At 36.5% G+C, this 26,049-nt stretch overlaps 1 protein-coding gene across 2 annotated transcripts; it reads left to right on the top strand.

Annotated features, from left to right (window-relative positions):
- Window positions 1-8,333: 8,333 nt before the first annotated feature.
- LOC149793940 (uncharacterized) lies at window positions 8,334-25,484 on the top strand. Of its 2 annotated transcripts, XM_089967869.1 has the most exons (3): window positions 8,334-8,638; window positions 22,160-22,790; window positions 25,144-25,484. In XM_089967869.1, exons 2-3 carry the CDS (start codon window positions 22,532-22,534, stop codon window positions 25,422-25,424), a joined length of 540 nt encoding a protein of 179 aa, XP_089823995.1. In that variant the 5' UTR covers window positions 8,334-8,638; window positions 22,160-22,531; the 3' UTR covers window positions 25,425-25,484. The 2 variants fall into 2 exon arrangements, with proteins under 2 accessions (XP_089823995.1, XP_089823996.1); XM_089967870.1 differs by lacking the exon at window positions 22,160-22,790 and having other exon boundaries at window positions 8,336-8,638.
- The last annotated feature ends 565 nt before the right edge of the window (window positions 25,485-26,049 follow it).

The following is a 26,049-nucleotide window of genomic DNA, read 5'->3' as shown; positions in this document are numbered from 1 at the left end:
TAGGGGGGTAGACGTGAAAGTGAACATCCACCTTTAAAATGAAACCCAGTAAAGTGTCCAAGAGGACGAGCGGCATCGCTTTCGCATCCCTCAGGTTTGACCACGCACAGCATCACTTTCCATGATAGGGGTAGTGAGAACAAATTTCCCATTATGATTTACGGCATCGCTAAGGTCACAGCGTACAGCATCGTTCCCATCGCAAGGCTTACAATCGGATTCCACTTCAGAAGCCCCACACTTGAATTGTGCCTTTCTAAACTTGTTTTGTGTTTCTCTGAAAGTATTCATCTTGTTCGCTTGGTCTTGGTAGTCACAATGAACTATCGATCTTGCCTAGGGTTCCTTTTTATATACAGACCAATACCGACGTGTCCATATGGTAAGGTGAAATAAATTGGGAAGTCGCACTCGCTTCTGGTACACGATTTGATAGACTATTTCCAAGGGTCGACTGACGATGTGGTGAGTGGGTAAGCGTACAATCTTGTTGGGTTGATAGGTGGTCACTTTAAAGTGTTCATCCTCTCCAGATTGCAAGGCTTCTTTCAATACCCCAAAGTTGACCACACGACTGGTACGATAATTCAGAGTCAATCCTTTCACTTTACACTTCGTGTGCACTTCTCCTTGTGGGACACGGTATTCGTAGCCGTAATTTTGTGGACCGCCACTGACGAAACTTAGAATCTTGTCGTCGGGATGCTCGTCTGTCCAGGCTCCTAAACGGTCTCCTTCGATGTCAGGGTGCTGTTGACTCGGGTGATGGATGTAAATGCAACTGTCCGTGTCAAAGTATAGGACGCGTTCCCCTAACAGTTCTAAAGCTTCGTACAATTTTAAGCGAGCATGAGCTGTCACGTAAGCCGCAATGATGACATTTCCAAAAGGGTCGTCTTGTACAAAGTCCAGATCTTCTTCGTAACTGACCAAGATTAAATCCTCGCGAACGACGTCCACGTGTTTCATGAATTTGGTTTTGTCGTGAATCATCTGAAAGTAGCGGGAAGGTTCTGTCAAATACTCCGTCTTGGGTAAACACGGACGTTGTGCCATTTTACCCCACAAGCAATTTAATATCACTTTGGCAAACGATCGCCTGCCTTCGTTTTTCTCGATGTGATCTAAAATAATGCCTTCTTGTGCCCAATATTTCTCTTTGAATGTCTTTTGGTCTTCGGGAGTGTGATACCAGGAAGGATAGCCACTGGCTTCTTACTTCAGTTTCAAAAAGGCATCCACGTAGTCGGCGAAAATGCCTTTCTGCGTGGGGTCACCCTTGTGGTATTGTTGTGTCTTGGGAAAGTGACAAATTTCGTACACTTCTAATAGTTGTTATCCCATGTCCAGAGCTTTGAACAATTCTACGCTGACCCAGGTTCCCGTCAAAGCCCGTTCTTCCTGGGTGTGCTGACAAGGCTGATCTTGGTTGCACGTTTCGGCACAAGTACGGCACAAAGGAAACATCAGCTTGCCTTGGCAATGGTGAAGTAGCACGGGATGGTACAAGTTAGTGGGAATCAAGACTTTGCACTTGATCAGACCTTCGTATTGTCGAATGTTTTTCAGGTTGATGTGTTCCGTGAACAATTGTGGGTGCTCTGCAGGAAAGCGACAATATTTGCACACGTAGGGATACAGCGAACACACGTCCAAGTATTTGATTTCTTCTCCTTTCTCTTCGTCGGCTTGGTACAGCAAACAGGTGGCATTGGTCCTTCCTCTGTACAAACTATCCCTCGGGTTCAGCGGGTCCATGAACTGGTAACTTTCCACGAGGTGTTTAAACTCGGGATCGGTTTTCAAACGGTGATCGTATTCGTGTTCCCACATTTCCACCACTTGGTATCCTTCCTGTTCTAACTTTAGGCATCACTGACAAGTGGCCTGGTACAAGTCTTCCATGGTTCGTTGTAAAAACTGATTTTTAGTGCCACGGTCAGGATAACAGACGGGACATCCGTGAAATAAGCAACCGTTAAACTCGTACACGATCTTGGGGTTTTCTAAGTCCTAGCCATCGACCGAATGCGTTCCGATGGTCTTTTCGCCCCCTCCGTTGCGGGCATGCTGAATCCACTTGTCTTCCTTGTCGCACAAGTAATGTAACCAGCGTAGGGCTTTGACCGAGTATTGACGTTTGACATAGTTGGTCGTTTGAGGGCTGATGACAGCTACGGTGTTTTCAGGCATGAATCGTTGCCGGTACACTAAGGAACACGCTTTGGCAATGGTGCAAGCTTCTTTCAAAGGATCGACCCTCCGTGTTCCATGAACAGTTCTCGAAATTTTCCACAGCAACGTCGTAAAATGTCCACGTCGGAAGGACAATACTTTAACATTTCTTCCTGAAAGTCGAAAGGGTCGGAGGCGTGAACCTGGTACCAAGCGTAGAAAGCTTCTCGTTGTTCGGTACGCATGTCATCAGGGTCGTAATAGTGAGCCTCAGGCAGATGTGGTAGAACGGCGTGTTGATTGGCTTCTGTATTGAAAAAGTGTGGAAAGTACCCTTTAGCCATTTCTGTCATTCCAAATGTTTTAGGCATTCGACTCAAAGGCATGGCTAAGTGACTCATCGAATCTTTAAACTGCACTTGTCCCCCTTGCATGAAAATGATTTTGGCTCCGTTCAAAGTGACTTTAGGACGTTCGGTGCCTTGTTCCGTATAGTATCTCAAAAGAAACTGTCCATCGTATCCGGAGAAATTGTGAGCCATCACTGTGGCATGCCGATGACAATCTCCGTAACGTTCGATGTCTTCTTGGCTCCACGTCTGGTCGATGGGTCTAAGACCCATTGGGCAAAATCGGCTAGCGTGTTCGGTCCCCGAAAGATTTTTTCACGCCCTCCGGGAATCTTGCTGCAGTGAGGGCAATGACTGAAGATAGGTTCTTGAATGCACTTCTCGCACGCTCGATGAGTCACGCAGAAATTAGGAATGTGAATACCGGTCTCTTGCATGCATTCGAAATCGAAAAAGATGAAATTGCCTTTCTTCTTGTGTCCATCCTCTTTCTCTGGTGGGGATTGGTATTTTTGCACGTAGCACTGGTGTTCCAAGTCCACGATGTGGTGACAAATGTGACATGTTTTCTTTCCTGAACATACGTGTGCCTTGGCACTGTTGGTACGTATGCCTTGTCCATACGTAGGGCACAATCTCAGGAGTTGACAAGCACATTTCTGCTGTGAACCTTGCATCTTCAGATGTTGTTGGTAACAGGCAGGGCTGACAAACGTGCGCAGACAAGCAGGACAATGCACTCGTTCTTGCCCTTCGCTCAGACAGGGTGGAGAGGCCAAACATCCTGAGCATTTCCATCCGCAATGTTTGTGTTGCTCTCGATTTTTATAGCCATTGTCACATTTCTCACAGTAATAACTGTATCCCAGGAATGCAGTGATACTGGTAATGGTATCGAAATGGTCATCGTGATAATAGACATGAATGTATTTTCCATCCTTAAAGTCTTTCCTCGAAACAACAGAGGCCCGCGCACTTCTTGAGGGTGCACTTTCAAGGTGTAGAATGGACCTAGGGCATCTTGCAAGTTTTGCATTTCAGGAATGCCACAGGGTGTGTCTTTGGACAGGCCGGCTTGTTGCAACAGGAGTTCTGCTTCGCTTCGTTGTTTGGCTAGGTTTGATTTTCGAATGTTCTCACAGTCTTTTTTCCATTCTGCCGCGTCGTTCTTGTCGGCATAGGTTCGTCCCACCACGATGGCTCGGGCTAAACACATCTGGTCTTGAGAATTGTGAATTTGGACGAGACTCTTTTTGGTGCTGCGAAGGTCGTTCACCAATAACACCTTATTGCGTTGTCCGGTCCCTTGAGGAGGAGAGACGTGGGTCATGTCGAGTGTGGCTTTTCCATCGGTGATGTCAAACTGGTCATTGGATTGTTGCACGTGTTGAATCTTGTCCATGACTTTGGAAGCGGTCAATTCTGCAGGGGTGCTAAACTCGATCCAAACAGGGGATTTCAAACCGTCGTGTTGTATGGAGAGTCTCAAGCGATCGTCTTCTTTGGGTTGACATTGTCGCTCGAGTGTGGTGAGCAAAGAATCCCACACCCCAGTGATGAACCCTTCTGCTTTCTCTAACGGTACTTCGGACTTGAAATCTTTAAACTTCACCGTGTATTTGTAAGCCGTGGTTCTAAATTTTCCAGAGGAGCGCTTTTCGGTCTCTCGAATGGAATAGTATTTTTCAGGGTTGACTAAGGGTGGCGAACTTTGTTTAGAGGGTTTGGACTCTGGTTCATTCATGTCCTCTTCAAAATCACTGGCATGAATTTGTGCCAAGACTTCAGCTCTGGTAAGAGGCGATAGATCACGTTTCTGCCTCTTACTTTCTTCTTTCTTCTCAAATGAATTGGATCGTTTCATCTTGAAAGCAAAAAGTCAAATGACTAAAGTTTAAACACCATGGGCTACTTTATTGTCATGGCAGACCAGAGTATATAAAAGGGTATGTGTCTTGTCCTTTCACTATTCATTTCACTCTCTAACCGAGGACAACGATGGAAGAGACTAGCCAAATCGAACGTTTCATCAGAGCTTTGCGAGGGGTCATTAGAAAATTCTCTTCAGACCAGCCGACAGACTACTCTCCTTCCTTGCGAGATAAAAGTCAAGATACTTGCTATATCTGTCAGAAGAAAGGGCATTGGTTTTCAGAGTGTCCAGACCGTCAAAAAAGCAAAAAAGGGGTTAGAAAAGACAAAAGTCAAGATACCTGTTATTACTGTCAAGAAAAAGGACATTGGTCTCCAGATTGCCCAAAAAAGAAACAAGAGGGGTCAGAAGAAGAGAGGGATTCTTCAGAGGAAGAAGAGGAAGAAGAGGAGGAAGAAAGCAGACAGGTGAAGAAAAAGAAACAGGAGAAGAAAAGAAGAAGGGAAGAAAGTGAGGAGGAAGAAGACGAAAAGACTGTGAAGAAATTGAAAAAACAGAGAAAGTAAACAATGAGACAGAAGAAGTCTATGAACTTTTTAAAGTACTCTGTTGTGAATTGTGAATTGGATTGTAACTATTGATAAAAGAATAAATTAATTATAAAAGGTAAGTGTCTTGGGGTTTTGATTTTAAAATAAGAACGTACACTCAAACACTCATAAATACGTACTATAGGGATAAAATGGGTTGTTTTTTTTTTTGAATTATTGGCAATTGAAAGTGTATCTCTTTTCGAGAGACGTGGATGGCCGTGAAAGGGCCTTTTTTTGGTGTAGGGGTGAGTTTAAGCAAGTCAACTTTAACTGTCTTAAGCCTTTGCCACGGCCGAGGCCTACTTCTGATGATGATGATTTAGTTGAAATCACTAAGGGTGGTATGGTAGGCTTAGTCACAGGGTTGAAGTGTTTAGCTCGAGAAGGTCGTATTCTCTTTGGTCGTGATAAAGAAGTCTGATACATTTGTTTCAGACTTCTTAACTCCGCTAAAATGTCCAACAGTACCGTGACGATTTGACTTTCACCCTCTTGTTTCTTTGCTGCTTCTTCTTCTTGTTTTTTTCTTACCTCTTCTTCTTGTTTGTTGCTGTTGCTGTAGGAGAAAAGCTTGTTCCGCTTCCTTTTGCCGCTGTACAAATTTCTCCAATTCTTCTTTCTGTCTCTGTCTAAAATTCTCCACTTGCGGTAATGAAGGTGACGAAGGTTCCGAAACAAAGTCTTGCGAGGTAAGAAAATCCACAAAATCCCAATTTACCTCTTCTGAAAGTAAGTCCGGGTTCCCTTGGGCGGTCTCCACTGCTGGTGCACCCCAATCGATCGTTTTCTGAGTTTCCGTCATGTTGAATAACTGTCGCATAGATTGACTGCACACAGGCGCTAGAGAATCTATATAGACCACGTGACGTCACAGACTGCTCTCTTCGGATTGGATGCGGGCTGACTGAATTTTGTAACGCGTGTTTGGATTGGTCAACAAACTCAATCCGTTTCAATCCTACCTCTACCTATAAATAAACGCAGTTCACTGCATTGATTCACCTGTTCTCGGCGCCTCAAGATATGGACCGATGTGCAATCTTCTACGCTTGTGTCTTCAATGATGTTCCGGACGGACATACCCATGTATGTCCGATCCAACTGGACAGTTGTCCACAGGACAGACACCAGTCTGTGGATAGGTAGGTCTACGTAGAAGGACAAGGATGCCTCAAAAGAGTCCTGATTTACGGTCCTACAGTGAGACGCAGCCTGAGGACAAGAAGAAGACCAGTGCGGTGCCCCTTATGTTAATGGATACATTAACATAAACCCAAAGGCCCTTTTCAGGGCCACCCACATCTCTCGAAAAGAGATAGACTTTCAATTGCCTACCCGTTTTTATTTTTATTTTTATTTTATTTTTTTTTTTTTAATTTTTATTTTTTAAAAAAAACAAAAAAAATCCCATGTTCAATTCCCCTTGTCCCTAGAAATGCTTTTTTCTCCCATGTTAAATTTCCCTTGTCCCTAGACTGACCCAAAATAGATTCCCATGTTAATTCCCATTGTCCCCAAAGTGACGGGCCAGTTTTCCCCATGTTAAATTTACATAGTCCCCAAAGTGCCGGGACCCTGCTTTTAATGGTAAGTCCCATTGTCCCTGAATCGCCCCCATTCACTACTTATGTATATATATATATATATATATATATATATATATATATATATATATATATATATATATATATATATATATATATATATATATATGTGTGTGTGTGTGTGTGTGTGTGTGTGTGTGTGTGTATGTATATGTGTATTAACATGTGTGTGTATATATGAGTATGTGTGTATATATGTATATGTGTGTATATGTATGCATGAGTACATGTGTATATGTGTGTATGTATATATATGTATATGTATAGCGTACTGTATGTCCATTAATGTCAAACTATGTTCCTATCTTTTCTGTATTAACGAAAAATTAACTGAATGAAATCTCTTCTGAAGAGGAAATAAAGGAAGTCAGTCAGTCAGTCAGTCGCTGTTGTTGTTGTTATAGGGTTTAACGCCATTTTTCAGCACAAAATAGGCCATACATGGTGGCCAGTATTATTGGTGGAGGAAGAACCCGGGAAAACCCCGGAAAGAACCACCGACTCACGAGAAGCTACCGGCAAGCTTTCTGATATATCCACATTGGCCGAGCCCGAGACTCGAACCCACGCAGAAAGAGGTGAGATGGCAGTGATCCGTGACTGAGAGCCAGTCAGTCATACATACATACATACATACATATTCGCTACGATATCTGCAGTATGGCAGTTAATAGTGATGTCCAGCAATGGGGCATCATGTCACAGACATGTCGCATGATGTCCCACCCAGTCATATTATCCTGACACAAGACGGGCTGGCACTAACACCGTCCAATTAATTGACGAGCGCCAAGCCAGGTATCTGTTAGTACCATTTTTATACATTTTTGGTATGACTCGGCCGGGGATCGAATCGGCGACCTCCCGCATACGAGGCGGACACTCCAACCACTTAGGCCACTGGAGCGGTTATTCATACATACATACATACATACATACATATAAATATATATATATATATATATATATATATATATATATATATATATATATATATATATATATATATATATATATATATATATATATATATATATATATATATATATATCCATAGATGTTGTTGTTGTTGTTGTTGTTGTAGGGTTTAACGCCATTTTTCAGCACACGATAGGCTATACATGGCGGCCAGTACTAATGGTGGAGGAAGAACCAGGGAAATCCTCCGAAAGAACCACCGACCCTCGAGAAGCTACTGGCAAGTTTTCTCCCATACCCACATTAGCCGAATCCGAGACAAACAAACATACATACATACATACATATTTACAGGGCCGGCGCCAGACTATCTGCCGCACTAGGCAAGTTTAGATTCTGGCGTGCCCCCCCCCCCTCCGAAAATATCTGATGTTTCGGTCTGACTGAATCTACCCGAATTTTTGTTCCTGTATGAAATAAACCAGGATTTAAAAAACTACCCTCAATAAAACTGAAATTTATTTATTTATTTTTCAAAAATGTTGTTGATTTGGAGAAATGCGCCCCCTGAAGTCAGAGCCCTAGGCGGCTGCCTAGTTTGCCTATATGGTAGCGCCGGCCCTGCATGCATACATGTATACATACTGTGGTAAAAAGAGATGACACAGAGATAAAGTTTGTTCGCTTTTATTTCAGTAGGAGCTAGATAATCATTCGACAATAGCACATTTTTTTCAGGACTGTAATTTAATATTGAAAACACCCCGCCGCTCACTAACCTTGTTTGCCTGTATTCTTCTAGTGTTTCATTTAAGTGTACACGCAACTACATTCCGATCGTTAGAGGATTCTTTATGTGGGTACCATCAAATATATGCAAGCGTACTGTACGCAGGAACTATACACGTCGAAATACGTTTCGGTCGACTAATCTGCATTACTTTAGGCATGTAAATTGTATTTTTGGAGTACCAAGTACAAGAATACACAAAGGAAAAGAGAATAGTATATCTGATAATAGTAGAAAATACTAAATGACATTATAATGCAATATTTATTATTCCAAATACAGCATGGCATCACGGTTTAACCCAGTCGTATTGAAAGTTTTTGGCGTACTGTTAGGTAAGTCTTACAATCATCGCAGGCTTTGTCCACTTCTTTCCTGCGTTCTCTCTTTCATTCTCTATATCTCTGTAACTAAGACAAACGAAAGAGTTTATCCCAGTTTTGTCGACGTTTTGACAGTTTCATCTGTTTTCTCAAGGCGTAACTTACACTTGAAAAGTTTTCTTAATATATTTTATATAATATAATGTATTATATGACATTATGTATTATATGACATTAAGTATTATTTGATATTACGTATTATTTGATTTTAAGTATTATTTGATAATAAGTATTATATGATATTAAGTATCATATGAAATTGTGTATTTATATGATATTATATGTTATATATCACGTCTTTGTGAACATCACTCTGATTTTAAATATCATTGCTGCTGGTGAAAAGAAATGCTAGAAATTGTGTTATTATTCTATCTCGGTTTTAGAGAAGGATCATATCTCAAACATAAAGGAGTCAATCTTAGTATTTGCAATTATTCAAAGCACGACAAAGACAAAGAAAATATTCTGGTACTTAGATTTGATTTTGTGGAAACAGTTCTAGAATTACCTGGCTTTTAATTAGATGAACCGCGACTTTATGAAGAAAAAAATAAACCCAACAACGTTGGTTACATAACCGCCTACACTTGCAAACGCCTGCGCTGGACACGCACAAGGATGTTAATGCAGTTCGCTTGAAAACCAAGCTGCTCACATCCCAGGGCAATTTGACATGTTATGAACATTTTTATAAAGACAGTGGCGTCACTAGGGATGGTGTCACTCAGTGCGGTAACTCATGGTGTCACCCCCATGGACCCACTTCCTACACAAAAATTCAATTTTTTAAATTATAGACAATCATTTTGGTGTGACCCACATCTGATGGTGTAACCCGGTGCGGTTCGCACACACCCGTAAACCGCCTAATGATGCCACTGTATACAGATTTATATTTATATTCTTCCTAATAGTTCTTAACTGAATGGAGATGAAATTAGTAAGCTTTCCAAAGATTCTAAGAGTTACCATCATGAATGGATGTTTTCAATTCTTTTATAATTAGGGTTAGTCTTTTAGTAATACAATTAATCAAACTTCGCCAGCTTTATGGAATATTTATATTTTCTAATGAAAGTAATTTGTAAAAGTTAAAAGTTTATACTTTCATTGGCATCATCATTACTGCATTGGATAGTGAGGTTAATTGGACAGTGAAATAAACTGGACAGTGAGGTAAATTGGACGCTCATATATTCAATCATCACTTTGTTTTCAATTCTAGAAGACATTTACAGGAAATAAATTGTTTTTTTTCTCTCGCAAAAACAATTTTTTTCCTTCAAATTCTGGTTCAGAACTTGCTGATTGTGTTTGGAATTTATTTTACCCCCTCCCCCCAAATAAAGAAGAAAAAACAACCTGTAAACACATCGACATGATGCATTTTCATGCTGGTGCCTTAAATCTCCCCTAAAGTCAAGCAGAAAACCCCCATGCTATAGGATAGTTTAATATATATATATATATATATATATATATATATATATATATATATATATATATATATATATATATATATATATATATATATATATAGACTGAATTTCTGTGAATCTCGCAAACCCATAGTTATCACTAGCATCAGGTACTGACAGTTCTCACTATATAAAAAAAAACAATTCGATTTAAGTGCCAATCTGAGTTATGTGGAGAAATGCGATGTGTTGTCGCATAATATATAAATACTTGCTTCGGTTTTTTTAAGGTAAGTCTACATTAAATTATTTTATAAATAAATAAATTTGGTATGTTGTTATTGTTGTTGGGTTTAACGCCAATTTTCAGCACACGATGGGCAATGCATGACGGCCAGTAATAATGGAAGAACCCGGGAAAAGCCCGGGAAGAACCACCGACCCACGAGAAGCTTCTGGCAAGATTTCTCACATACCCACATTGACCGAATCCGTATTTGGTCTGAAATGTATACATTGAGTGATCATACCACTTACACATAACACATAATTCATATAGAAAACCATTTAATTTTGAGTTATGATGACAGGACATGGAATCTTCATAGTACACGAAATGACTGACTTTGACTATTATAATATATCAACAATTATAGGTTTGAGCATTTGTAGGGGTAAATGAGAAAGAATTTTTCGGATTGATATACTGCACGACCTTTGGAGTGTAATATATCCAGCCGGCACAACGAGTTCATATTTTCCCATACAAATAGATTAACCTTTATTTATAAGGCTTATTTTCTTATTCTTCCTAAGGCTAAATTATATAAACAAAACTATACTACAATAGACAAGTAACAAAATTTATGCTGTATTCCAAACTAAATACACAAGCGCAGATTCATCAGTACACAAACACCATTTTTAATGCGCACATAGCTCCGCCCAGATAAATTTGAACTTTGTTGCGCTCTAGACATCACTTTCCAAAATAAAATGTAGATTTGGTCTACTTGAAATTGAAATCTAGAGTCATATTGTGAATGAATTCGCATTGCAACAACTTTTCCTTCTGGCTGGATTGAATAGATTCGGTATTGATTCGGTATTTTTGTCGATTCTACTAAATTTCGTGATTATGGACTGGATTTGTCTGTGCCAGTTCCATATGAGGAACATCTGATTTCAGCAGCGAGGGAGCAGAGTGTCGACAGATGCAAATGAGTTTGTGTTCTGTCATTGAATGTTTGGAATTATAATGTGGGAAAATATGAAGTCTGTCAATTCTAATTATCAAAAAGACGCTATGGAATGTAATATTCATTTCATTTTGAACGCAATAAGGAGGATGTAATTGCACTTGGAATGTAGTCGACATTACAGTACAATTTCGAAATGTGTAATCACGCTTTAGAGCCCATAACAAAGCTCATTAATTTGGATTCGCAGAACTAAGGAAGTACATTTTGAGGAAATTCAGGATGTAAAACTGTAAGCATATTTTTTTTGGCAGTCTTATTACCGGCCAAAGAAGACACATTTATGCCTTGTCACTTGCATGTTATTTGTAGGGACCCAGCAATGTTATGACCTGTCTGGCGTCTATCGCTAGCCTAAATCCGAAACATTGTATCAAAAAAGTTAAAGTGGACTATTGAACAGCAACTGGTATGTGGCAGTCCACGAAACGTCTGCTTTAGTTCATTCAGAAACAAATTTAATCAGCCAAAACGTAAAGCGTCTACTACTTGAGTGTACACGATTTCTTTACAAAGTAGTTCCTATTACAATATTGGGCGCACTTGTCGTGCACGTGAGTGCAATATGAAGGTGTGCAATATCGTAAAATATTGCACGATTCTAACAATGTAAAGTTAACGGAGACAAAATAGAGCATATTATAAAAATGAAAAACAGATCATACATACTGGAGTATAACATAATAAACAGGACCGAAGAAGCTATTTCCAATATCAACAAAAATGAAATAACTCGGATCATTCTAAAACTAACATGTACATACATTTTGTGTAAAGTACATTTCTCTCTGTTTGCCTCTTCGGCTATCTTATCACTCTCACCTATGGCTTGCTTCCTCCCTAGGTGTAAACATTTGCTATGTTTTCTCACCTTGCAAAAGGCGATTCGAGCTTATTCAGGGTTTCTATGACAATTTTAACAATTTGGTATTTGCAGTTACCATTCTTCATTCGGTTGAGGTGAAAACATGTTCTTTATCCTTAAGGCAATCGTTCCAAATGAGAGCACACTTTACGATGCAAACGTCGTAAACATGCTTGTGTAGTGTCAGTACATATTAAATTACTGTAGGAACAAATTATACGCTGTTTCCTTCAAGTACACATTGCCTTAGTATCATTGTAGTAACAAATGCACGTTGTTTCTTGTTAGTGCACATTGCCCTAGTATAATCAAATTTGGGAGAGATACAAGGCCCATGTCTCCAGATAATTTAGATGTTGTTTTATATGACACAATTCAGCTCAAGATGACAAATACTTTGTTTTGAAATGCCCCAATTGTATATATATATATATATATATATATATATATATATATATGTTAATCTAGTTTATATATGATACATTTTTATCTCATCGGCAGCAACATTGTAGATTAAATTATTAGTTAGAAAAATGTAAGATGTCACCTTTATCGAATTACATAAGTAGTTTCTTACTATGTATGAATTATTTTAGATGAAACTGATACATATATAAATATATATTCTAAATTGACTTCATTCTTAGTTCTCTAGTGTTGTTTTATGTTGGTATATTACTGTTGATCATTAATTCATCCATCCTTGTAGGTTTAGGCTATCAGGAATATTTATTACTGTCTTCTCAAATGTTCTTCATACCTATATGTTTCACTTTAATTGTCCTTTTAATATTTGTACTTTCATATCTATTTATGTTCTATTGCCATATATATTTTAAGAAAACAGAATCAATCAATCAATCAATTAATTAATCGCCTACCTATAAAGTTAGCATGTGTGTTTGGGGAAGGTTTCCTGGTTGCGTCTGCCAATACAATACTACCAACGCTTATAGGACCTTCAGTCGCTCAGGTCGACATTACAGCGCTTCAGAGATGGATGGTAAAATACATAGTAACTGTGGTTGGTAGTTATGAATAAACACAAGTGCGTGTAATGCGTAAATTATTCCATATTCATTATCACAGTGTTAAATGACGACTTTGCGAACATTTCATTATCTAGTAGGGAATGGGAAGACTTGATTTGTGTTGATGAATTTAAGCAAATGGTCTCTTTTCCACAATATGCCCATGTTTTGTTGTCACCCATGTTACATTGCTAATGATTATCATGTTCTAAGTGTTCCGAAGGGGCGAAATAGCGTAAACCCCAATACCCTAATGTTAATTTCATTGTAACATGCTACCGATATACCTTTTTTTTGGGAGGGGGACACCAGACAGATGCCCCCCCCCCCCACTTAACCAAAGAGTAAAGTGTTTTATGTATTACTGAAACCCCCAGATATGTTGCTTTGTTTCCAATTTTACTAAAGAATTTTTTCCAAATTTGTTTGGGAATTTTTGATGGGGTATTTAAGTCCTACTGTATTCTATAGGTTTGTTCTTCCGAGTTGGTTTCTGTCACCTGACTCGGAGTCCCTCTCCTATTATTTCGTGACCTTGGCTGGAGGTCCCTATATCCCGTGTATGCTATCTGTGATTGTGCTATGTTGGTCGTGCTATATTTTTATTCATGTAGGGATAGCCAAATATATCAAATTTGTACCAGTTTTCTTACGATCCTTATATCTTGGATCTTGTGAATTCCCTTTAATTTGTTCTTTTTTTCATTTTGGAATTTTGGCGAAGTATCGGTGCGGCAATTTAGAAAAAACAAAACCCAATGTTTTTAGTGAATGCTATAGATGTATGTCGTACTTCGCAATCTATTTTTAGATACGGTAAGCTGTGTTCGAGGGAGCTCCATATTTCCTTTATTTTGTATACCTCACTCTCTCGAATTTAGCTACTTTTTTTAATTATTTATTTCCAAAATTTTCCAAGACATTTTATTTGCTCAGTTGGGGTATGTTGTACGGTATAGTAACCGTACAGCAGTTAGTATTTGTGATTTGGGTATTCGATGTTTTTATTGTTTGTACGTCCTGATATCTTCACTGTGGTTGTTTTCCCGTCTCTGCCATGGGCGTGTTCACTTCGCGTAGCGCCATGTGACATAGCCCCATTGCGTCCTCATCTCGTACTTTTCGCCACAGGTGGTCCCTGTATTTGGTCCTTGGTATTACCTAAAATACTATACAGACGAAGTTAGAAAGATGTTAGTGTTCAATATAAAAGGATAAAAATATAAAATCACTGTATTTTATTTTCCAATAATTATTACTTGACCACAGGACCACATTGTTGTTGCAATGTAATTTGTAATTTCATACACTGTATTTTTTGTAAAGTTCCCATCTAAATATAGTAAATTTTGGTGTTTGTACGAATTTGCTTTTTAAAATTTCTGTTATGACTTTTAATCTGTTATTTTGCGATTTGTTACATTGCGTCATTACATGTGATTTTGAGAATGGTCCTATTTTGCACAGTGAACATTTCGGCGGTACTCTTACCATGTGCCGTCTCACTGCAACCTCTCCTGTCAACCATGCATTGTGCATGTATTTGAAGCAGAGGCTTTGGATTTTTTAGGGAGCGTAGTTTCATCCAGTGCCCCCATGCTCTATCCCAGTTAACGTGTATATTTTCTTTTTCTACTGTGCTTTTAATATTCTTTGTTACATCCTGTCATATCCAATTATATGTTAAGTTTACATCAATATCCCATAGGTTTTTTTGGTCTCTGTATTTTAAAATTCACTCTTTGATATTCCTCCATATCCTTGGAATTTCTAATTGTTTAATCAATTTGTTATTTTTATATATATCCTCCCTATTTCTTAGTGAGAAAGCATAACGGTATATACAGATACCTCCCCATGGACTCTTTGGTTCTGCTCTTAATCTCTTAAACCTATTTAAAATATTGGAGGCTTTAAGTAGTACGGGGCTGGGGAGTGCTACCACCCTCTCCATGGCCTTATATAGGGTTTCTTTATTTATGCAGTGTAATTTAAAATCCCATATATAATCTATTATCATTTTGTCTATTTTATTTAGTGCTATATTACTAAGATCTGTAGATTTTAAGATGTAATTTATGTGTGAATACATATATGTTTTCGCCACCTGTACTCTCTCCATAAGGCATATTGGCGTTAGTACCCAGATTTCCAAATTTTTTTAAATTGCTTATTTTATCTGTTTGCAGTTTTCCATTTCTTCACCTTCCCCAAAATATATTCCCAATGCTTTGATCTTTCTCCTGATTTAGTGTGGTTTCCTCTCCAGTTTCCTATTTTAAGTATTTCAGTTTTGTCATGATTAATTTGAGATCCTGACGCTTTTCCAAAGTTATCGAATTCCTTGATTGGGTGTTTAAAAAAGTTTTGATCCTTTATAAAGTTTGTACAATCGTCTGCATGTTGCAGTATTTTTACTTCTTTTATATTTGGTATTTTGATAACCTCTATATCTTTATTAAGTTTAATGCTTATACTTAGAATTTCAATTGCTATTACATATACTAGCATAGACAGTGGGCAACCTTGCCTCACAGATCTTTTAATGTCAAATTTACCTGTCATTGCTCCATTTACCTGCACTCTTAAGGTTATTCTGTTGTACAGGATTTTAGTCCATTTTCGAAAGTTGTTTCCAAAAACAAATTTTTCTAGCACTTTTTGTATATAGTTCTGTTCTAATCTGTCAAAAGCTTTTTCTTGATCAAAAAGTACCATAGAAGCTTTTTGTCCACTTTCATTTATATATTCAATGATTGTTTTGATACTTAGTATATTATTTTGTATATCTCTTCCTTTGAGACCACATGTTTGATTTGTATTGATTATTTTCCCCATTTCATTTTTTATCCTATTCGCTAATATTTTGCTTAGTATTTTGTAACCAGTGTTTAGGAGTGAGATGGGCCTCCAGTTTTGTTTAGGTCTTCCCTATCTCCCTTCTCTTTATATTTTAATGTTATAATCCATTCTCTCATACTTTCTGTCATGACATCGTCTGTGAGTAAAATATTGTTAAATAACCACTCCAAAATTGGCGACAACTCAACACAGAATTTTATTTAGAAATCCGTGGTGAGTCTATCTCCACTTGGGGATTTTCCTTTTGTAAGGCTTTGTATACGTTTTGCAATTTCCTCCTGCGAGATGAAATCATCACATAAGTCCTTATGTTCTGATGATATCTTCTCGCACTGAATTTCTTTTAGGTAGTCCTCAATTGCACAGTTTGCATTTTCCTGCCACGTATGTAATTTAGTATAATATTCTTCAATATGTTTTAATATTTCATTTTTGTCAGTTATTCTTTTGACCTCATTAATTTTCAGACTATCCATAATTTTTCCCCTCCTCTCCTAATTTCTTCGCGTTTGTACAGCCCTTCCGCTCATTTATAAATATGTGTGAATTTCCCTGCTTTTATTTCTTTGCCCCTAATTTTTTCTTCTAATATTTTATTTAGCCTGTCTTTTAATTTTTTATCTATTTCTATTGGATTATTTTTCTTAAGCTGCATTTATATTGCTTCCTGCTCTAATTTAAGTTTTTTTACTTCTTATTGTGCATTTGTTATAGCTATTTTTTAATTTTATTTCTAAATTTTTCCCATTACCCAATTATATCTCTATTCCTGGTTGTCACAAACGTTTCTATTTCGTTTTTTATTTCTATAACAAAATTTGGGTCTTCCAGTAACTTGTTATTTAATTTCCAATTTCCTTTTCCCCAGTTATTTTTATTATTTACTTCCAATTTGATATATATTAATTTATGATCTGAAACCTTAAAATCTATTATCCCTGCTTCTTTAAACATTTTTCTACATGTTTAGTGCATATGAATTTGTCAATCCTACTTTCTTTATCTATTTTATACTCAAAGGTATATTCTTTTCTTGGCATGTTAAAAAGACGACATACATCCGAAAATCTATGTTCAGATATAAATCTTTCCATTTCTACTTTAAACCTTATATCATTTGTAGTTAGATCCCTTTCCCTGTCTATGGTATCCCTTACCCAATTATAATCCCCTACCGATAGACGTACTGTCTGACTCTCAACGGTTCACGATACTCTACGGTTACAAAGTCATTACAAGTCGAGTATTATCTTCTCTTTAAAATGGTCCTCTGACTTTTGAATACCCAGTCTTAATTTCGGTGATTGCTCTTACTGTCTGTGTTAAACAGAGCATGAAACGAGTTTAGGTTTTGTTACGATCATAGCTGAGTCAACTATACTATGGGTCAACTATACTATGGGCTGGGAAACCAATAGCTATTTGGGGGTGGGGAGTCAAAGCGTGCAACTAAAAAGAGATATAAAAAATAATGTGTTTTAAAATTGTTATATATCCCCTTCTTCCATTAGCATTTAAATCATGATGCAGCAGGCATATCTTTATAACTGTTTAATCTACAGTGGTCTCAGTGGTTACAGCGTACGCCTCGGATGCGGGAGGTCGCGGGTTAGAACCCGGCCGAGTCCTACCAGAGACATAGCGCTCAGCATTAAGAGGTAGTGCTAGGACTGGTCGGCCTGGTGTCAGAGGTGTGACCAGGTGGGGCATGATGCTACATGTCTGCGACATAATAACCCAGTGCTAGACATCATCATAAACTGTCACACTGCAGACATCGTAGTGATATGAATAGAAAAGTGTTAATTCTACGCTAAAAATCCAAATCTCTCTCTCTCTTTCTCTCTCTCTCTCTCTCTCTCTCTCCCTCTCTCTCTCTCTCTCACACACACACACACACACACAGACCTTTATAAAACCATTGTCAACACGAATGTCCATGTTATCATTGATCGTTAACACACCCATAGACTCGTACTGTTACATGGTCTTTAGTCAACGAGGAAAGACTAACTAAAATTTATATGTCCTTACACCACTTAAGCAACCAACTAATTTTTGTCTAATGTTTAAACTTTACCAGATATGACAACGTCGTAAACTTGATAAAACTATTTTCACACAACCCCATTAAACGTACAGTACAACACATGTACATGTGTCTTGATATCATAATGTTCATCTATTTGATCCATAGTGGTCACACATGTTACTTTTGTGTAACCTCTTCTTTACCACTACGTGTTGAAGGGGTTGATTCAACACAATTTGAATGTGTTGGACTGCGTCAGTGTTTAGTGACGTTTTGAAAACTAAATATTTTAAATTGCTTGTACTAGTGGCAGTCGATTAACTGATTATATCTATGTGTAATTACAACAAATTAATTTAGCTATTCCGATCAATTAAAATTAGTTATGATGTATAGTCACTGCTATGGTCATTTGAAGTAATATGGCCAAATATATGGTGTAAAGACAAAGAAGAATACATACACATTAATACAGTCATTCAGTTTGTGCAGCAACCGTGCCAACTGTTTTCCCAAAAGACAGATTCCGAGAGGATACATCAGATCGCAATAATTAGAGACGATCCCAACCTTAAAGAATCGAGATCAGGACATTTATATTGTGTTAGGTATATTTAATTTAATTATGTCTGATTTAATATATATATTTCTTTTAGTTTAATTGTTTGTCAGTTTTAAATTTGTTTTATTTTCATTACATGATATTGTAATGTAAATATATTCACTGGACACGATACTTTTGTTAGAAAATAGTTTGATCTTGACTGTTAGTTTATAAACACCAGGTGTTGATCTATATCCTGACCATGTTTCAAAATTTGTAGCAAACTTCGTAAACAAGTTCTAGTTTATTTTATAATGATTGGTTGTTTGCAAGGTCATGATGGGACCTTGGCTTTAAGATATAAACAATTGTTTTTATTTTTTATTTCTTAGAGGAAAATGATTGGTTTTCGTCAGGGTCACACTGGGTAAACTTGATCTGTAACAAGTAATTGCTTCTATATACTACCAGAAGATGATCACATGACCGTTGTTTACGTTTTAGAAAGCCCATATAACCCATGTTTTGGAGAATAAATCATTAGAGGTTGGGCCGTTAAATTGTTTGTTTTATTTTGTGCTGTTTTGAGTTATTTCAAATTACTTGGATTCAAAAGGATTAATTCTGTTATTTGTCTGGAAAATAAGTGTGCTCATGTAATATTGTGGAACAAGGACATTTTGTTATATAAAATTGTATTCAGCTATCAGAAACCGGAATGATAATTCTTATTTCTACAAGGAACTGTAGACTTCAACACTACAGACTGTAGCATACGTCATCGTCTCCCATCTTGGATTCTTCGTCGAGATTCGAACGTGAAATCAGTAGAACATTTTGTTATTAGAACTACTAAAATTTTATTCTAGGATTATTTTAGGATTATTGTTGGATTTGATTCTTTAAAACCGTAGGTTCATATTTTTTTCTTCATTTTGGCAGAATTTTTCCAGGGAAATAAATCATTGTATTTTTAAAAGCTTGTTGTTTTCCCTCTTTCTTGTGTTATTGTTTATTCGAGCCTAAACAAGTGACATACGAATATATATATCATGTTTAATGTACTTCTTATGCATAGAACGTTAGCAAAATTGGGTATTTTTTTAGGGTGTCCGTACGTCTGTCATGAATGTGCATTAGGACTATAGCAGTTTTTGAATCAGTGCCATGAAAGTTCACAAACTATATCATAATAATACCAACTGATCTGCTTCGATTTTCGGGCCATTGCATCAGCTTTTTAAATACATAATTGGAACTTTTTGGACTTTTACATGAAGCTATTTTAAGCAGGATTTAACAAATAACAACCAACTAAAATTTAATATATATATATATATATATATATATATATATATATATATATATATATATATATATATATACTCTAAGCATTGAGTTTTCAAAAGGGAACTGCCATATAGAAGAAGAATTTCCACAATCTTTACTGGTTTTGGGATATGCCAATAACATTTTTCTTTGGTACTAAATTAAATCTATCAATCTTTTCTTTTTTAATATGATATCCACTTTGAAATGTATAAGTGGTACCTGCACCACTCTAATTTATTTCTCAAATATGATCAAACATTTGACTGCCCTGTAATTATTTCCATGTCTCGTTATTCCGATTTAGCGACCGGTCTTTACTATCTTCTAGTCCAAATGCTGATAGCACAGCTTCAGTTCATAAGCATGTATAGTACTGAATTCATAAGCATGTATAGTACTAAATTCATAAGCATGTATAGTACTAAATTCATAAGCATGTATAGTACTGAATTCATAAGCATGTATAGTACTGAATTCATAAGCATGTATAGTACTAAATTCATAAGGATGTATAGTACTGAATTCATAAGCATGTATAGTACTGAATTCATAAGGATGTATAGTACTGAATTCATAAGCATGTATAGTACTGAATTCATAAGCATGTATAGTACTGAATTCATAAGCATGTATAGTACTAAATTCATAAGCATGTATAGTACTAAATTCATAAGGATGTATAGTACTGAATTCATAAGCATGTATAGTACTGAATTCATAAGCATGTATAGTACTGAATTCATAAGCATGTATAGTACTGAATTCATAAGGATGTATAGTACTGAATTCATAAGCATGTATAGTACTGAATTCATAAGGATGTATAGTACTGAATTCATAAGCATGTATAGTACTGAATTCATAAGCATGTATAGTACTGAATTCATAAGCATGTATAGTACTAAATTCATAAGCATGTATAGTACTGAATTCATATGAATGTATAGTACTGAATTCATAAGCATGTATAGTACTGAATTCATAAGCATGTATAGTACTAAATTCATAAGCATGTATAGTACTAAATTCATAAGGATGTATAGTACTGAATTCATATGAATGTATAGTACTGAATTCATAAGCATGTATAGTACTGAATTCATAAGCATGTATAGTACTAAATTCATAAGCATGTATAGTACTGAATTCATAAGCATGTATAGTACTAAATTCATAAGCATGTATAGTACTGAATTCATATGAATGTATAGTACTGAATTCATAAGCATGTATAGTACTAAATTCATAAGCATGTATAGTACTGAATTCATATGAATGTATAGTACTGAATTCATAAGCATGTATAGTACTGAATTCATAAGCATGTATAGTACTAAATTCATAAGCATGTATAGTACTAAATTCATAAGCATGTATAGTACTGAATTCATAAGCATGTATAGTACTAAATTCATAAGCATGTATAGTACTGAATTCATAAGCATGTATAGTACTGAATTCATAAGCATGTATAGTACTAAATTCATAAGCATGTATAGTACTGAATTCATAAGCATGTATAGTACTAAATTCATAAGCATGTATAGTACTGAATTCATAAGCATGTATAGTACTGAATTCATAAGCATGTATAGTACTAAATTCATAAGCATGTATAGTACTGAATTCATATGAATGTATAGTACTGAATTCATAAGCATGTATAGTACTGAATTCATAAGCATGTATAGTACTAAATTCATAAGCATGTATAGTACTAAATTCATAAGGATGTATAGTACTGAATTCATAAGCATGTATAGTACTGAATTCATAAGCATGTATAGTACTGAATTCATAAGCATGTATAGTACTGAATTCATAAGCATGTATAGTACTGAATTCATAAGCATGTATAGTACTAAATTCATAAGCATGTATAGTACTGAATTCATAAGCATGTATAGTACTGAATTCATAAGCATGTATAGTACTAAATTCATAAGCATGTATAGTACTGAATTCATATGAATGTATAGTACTGAATTCATAAGCATGTATAGTACTGAATTCATAAGCATGTATAGTACTAAATTCATAAGCATGTATAGTACTAAATTCATAAGCATGTATAGTACTGAATTCATATAACATCACTATAACAAATTTTATATTCTGCTTTTTCAGCTATCTTTATCGTATTGTATTTTGCTGCAAATGGTTATCGTTTGGAAATCTACCAGGTAAAGGACACCTGTCCGATGTGCATTTGTCCTGTAGGTAGCGGTACGGAAAAGGATGACTGCATCCAAACCAAAACACATCCTAGGTTTAATATTTGCTTGTATGGAACCGATGAAGACCTTTTTGTATCAAAATCGATTCGCACTGAAGGACTGTGGGCAAATGACCTCACACTCAAAATTCGTGCTGCCTTAACGTTTTTATTCAAATGCAACATTCGTTGACATTGGGGCAAATATTGGATATTTTACTCTCTACGCATGCACACTTAGTAAAAATGTTGTGGCAATCGAGGCTGCAAGGAGAAATGCAAAGATGGTCTATAAGGGATTAGCTCTGAACAACTGTAAAGGCAACGTCATTTTGCTGAACAATGCAATATCCAACGCAAGAACTATCGTGCATATGACTGAGAACACAGGCAAAAACATGGGCGGACTGGCTATCTCTGAAGAAGAATCCACAGTAAATGATAAAAATTCACCAGCGGAACAGTCTTGGATTGAGGCAATAACCATGGATGACATGCTACCATACATTGGTTCCAAGGACGTCGTGATCAAGATGGACATCGGTATGTGTATAGTCCCTAGCGGAGCTGAGTATCACTGAACACTTTGTACCGCGGTATACTGTGGTATTTCTGAACGAATCGCGATACGTACCATGGTATACCACAATTATATTAGGAACTAACAATTCAATGTTCTTGGGCAGGGGGTACTTTTGGTTTAATTTCCGTCTTTCAATAGCTGGAAAAATATCTTGTTCCGGAGCACATCAAAATAACACAGTATTGGATCCATAATATTATTCGGAAAAAATACTAGTTATCTTGGGATAACAGAAGATATTTAAGTTCAAAAGAAAACTGCTGCCATCCCCCACCCCCCAAAAAATAAAAATAAATAATGAATAAATAGTAACCTATATTAGACGGATTTGTTATGTGTATATTATTTCTTTTTAAGTTGTAACATATAAACTGTAACTAAAGTGGGATGATCGAGTTCTCACTGTACCTGATACTTTGCAAGAAATCATGCTGATATTAGAGAGCTTGTTGATAAAAGTAGGCAGTGTTGACACTGAAGCCAACAATTTTCTAGCCACACTAATGCTATAATAGACAGGGAAACTTTGAGTGGGTTTAGCCAGGCAATTTATCTTTCATTGAGGAGCAGTTAATATAATCCTCAATTCAAATACTCAACAAACGAGAAAATATTTTATGGACTTCGGAAATTACGTCAGTTCAGACAGAAACAGGTCCGCTCCTGAAAATCGAAGGATAATTCAGTCTTACAAATGAATACATATAATTAACAAATTCACATACACTAGTAAATATCTAAAGCATGACATGTTATTTTCTTTTCTCTTCTTTTTTTAAAATCAGAACATTTTCCGGATTTGGCCTGGATATGTTTTCACAACATTCCATTATGTAACTGCGTTGACATACCTGACACGTGTCAAACATGTGGTTAAACGATGATACATATAATTATATCTGCAAAATTCATAAGTAATTTGTGACAGACGCAATCGCTATGTAAACGTAATATAATTGTTAAATTATTTCGTCAAGAAATGATAATTAAAGTCGTGAAAAGATTCGTCTGGAATTTCTGTTCATTCCTTATTGACGGAAACTAACGACGTACGGTACAGTGATAAAGTATTGCGGTACGTACGACCGATTTTTTTTATACCGCGGTAATACCGGGTACTTCTTGTCCCTAGTTTGTTTTATCCTTTATCCATACTAAGGTTACCAGACCGAGATTGCTAAGTGTTTCAATGATATTAAATACAGGAATTGTAACTTTTTATACCATAGTATGTAACCGCAAGATGTCATGCACATAATATTTGGAAACAATAGCAATATTGTAAGGAAAGTTTCGAATGGCAAATATTCTTGAGATAATAATACTAATACTGCTACTGCTACTACTACTACTACTAATAATAATAAACAGTAATAATAATAATAATAAATAATAATGATAATAATAGTAATAGTAATAATAATGAGGACTTTGTATAGAGCCTAATCTTTAGAAGCTCTAAGCGCTTTACAACATTTGACAACACCTATAAGATAAAAACATAAAATGATATGATTACAAAAACAAACACCATGAAATTAGAAAACTTTAAAAAAACATGTTGAGAATATTTAAGGTAGGAAATATTATTAGGTCTTTAGGTTTGTTCTTGCAGTCGAAATAAGTGAGTTTTAAGAGCCCTCTTGAATGTGATCACTGTCTTTGTGTCTATGTTCAGTGGGCAATTCATTCCACGTTGCTGGGACCTGGTATGCAAAATATCTGTCCATAACGAAAATGGACACTGTCCATTATTTGAAGCTTGATAATATTACCTTGGTCATCCTATCGATCAAATCATCAAATAATCCATATATATGATTTTAAGAACTAGATAGATATTTACGGGTGCCAGAATACCAATGGCTGCCAATATCAAATTCGACGTTAATCGAGAAAAACAAATTTAGCTCAAAATATATTCGTAACGCAAACAGACGAGTAGAATGCAATTGACGAATCGCAAGATTATCGATTAATCGATTACCACATCTAGAAGTTTCTTTAAAATAAACTATTTTTTCTGAATGTAGTAGATGTAACCATGGCCGTTTGTTTTCTGACAAGTTTAACACCTTCAGTGCTCTTACGTTATAAACAACATATCCCGGCTTAAGAGTGTATGTGTAGGTTCGAGACAATGTTGAAAAAAAATATGACAACTTACTAATGGTAATAAAGTGGAGTCTGGCGATTCATCATTTTTCTCTACAATAGCTCATTCCATTGACAATTATATTATTGGTGATGATGTAACGGAAAAAAAAACACGCAAGTACGATATTAAATTGTCATAACTGTATTTTTCTTCAGAGGGGTATGAGTGCAAAGCTCTGGAATCATCTCTAAAATTCTTCCAAGAGAAGACTGTCCATTACATCTTCATGGAATGGCTTGTCGTGGGAGACAGGCTACGTAAACCTAATACGGCATGTCCTTTAGAAGCTGCACAGAACATGGTAGCTCGCCTTGCTTCCATGGGATTTATTCCAGCAGAATATAGTCCTAAACAACAACCACTAAATGTAAAGAAAATGGCATCGTGGACGGCAATGGATATCGTATGGCATCGCAAAGGCTCTTCACCGGTCTAGATTGCTCATCTGTTAAATATTTCTATTTAACTAGGATAAAAATTAAAAACTTTTTCATAATTGTTTTTCTTCATTTTAATCTCAGTCCAAACAAACACAAACACACACTGGAATAAATACATTTAAGTCTACATCCATTTTTATATCTATCCATCCCTGCGTCGTCATTAGTTTGCCATCAGTGATTTATCAATATGTGTGTCCAATCGGTCTATGTAGTAGTCTGCCTTTCTAATCATTTGTCTGTCTGTCCATGTGTCTATTAATCGATAGCTTCTTCAAGTGATAGGAGCCCTGGGATCACCGAGTTATCTAAGACGTGAGTCTTTACATGCAACACACACACACACACACACCTCACCTCTGTCCGTGTGAGTTCAAGTCTCTGCTCAACAAGCATGGGTATGTGAGGAAGCTTACCTGTAGCTTCCCGTGAATCGATGGTTCCACCTGGTTTCTTTCCTCACCAAATGTACCGGCCGCCATGAATGACAAAATTTGTCGACAAACGGCGTTTAATCCCTCAAAATCGAATTTTCATGTACTAACTCAATGTGATGAAGTTTTTCAGGAAAGCAATTTCAACCAATAATCGGACCTGTTGAACGATATACTTGATATCAAC

This window comes from Sinohyriopsis cumingii, chromosome 8 (assembly GCF_028554795.1).
Source record: "Sinohyriopsis cumingii isolate HCF-2022 chromosome 8, ASM2855479v2, whole genome shotgun sequence".
NCBI classification, from domain to species: Eukaryota; Metazoa; Mollusca; class Bivalvia; order Unionida; family Unionidae; genus Sinohyriopsis; species Sinohyriopsis cumingii.
This window is presented reverse-complemented; position numbering and strand designations above follow the sequence as displayed.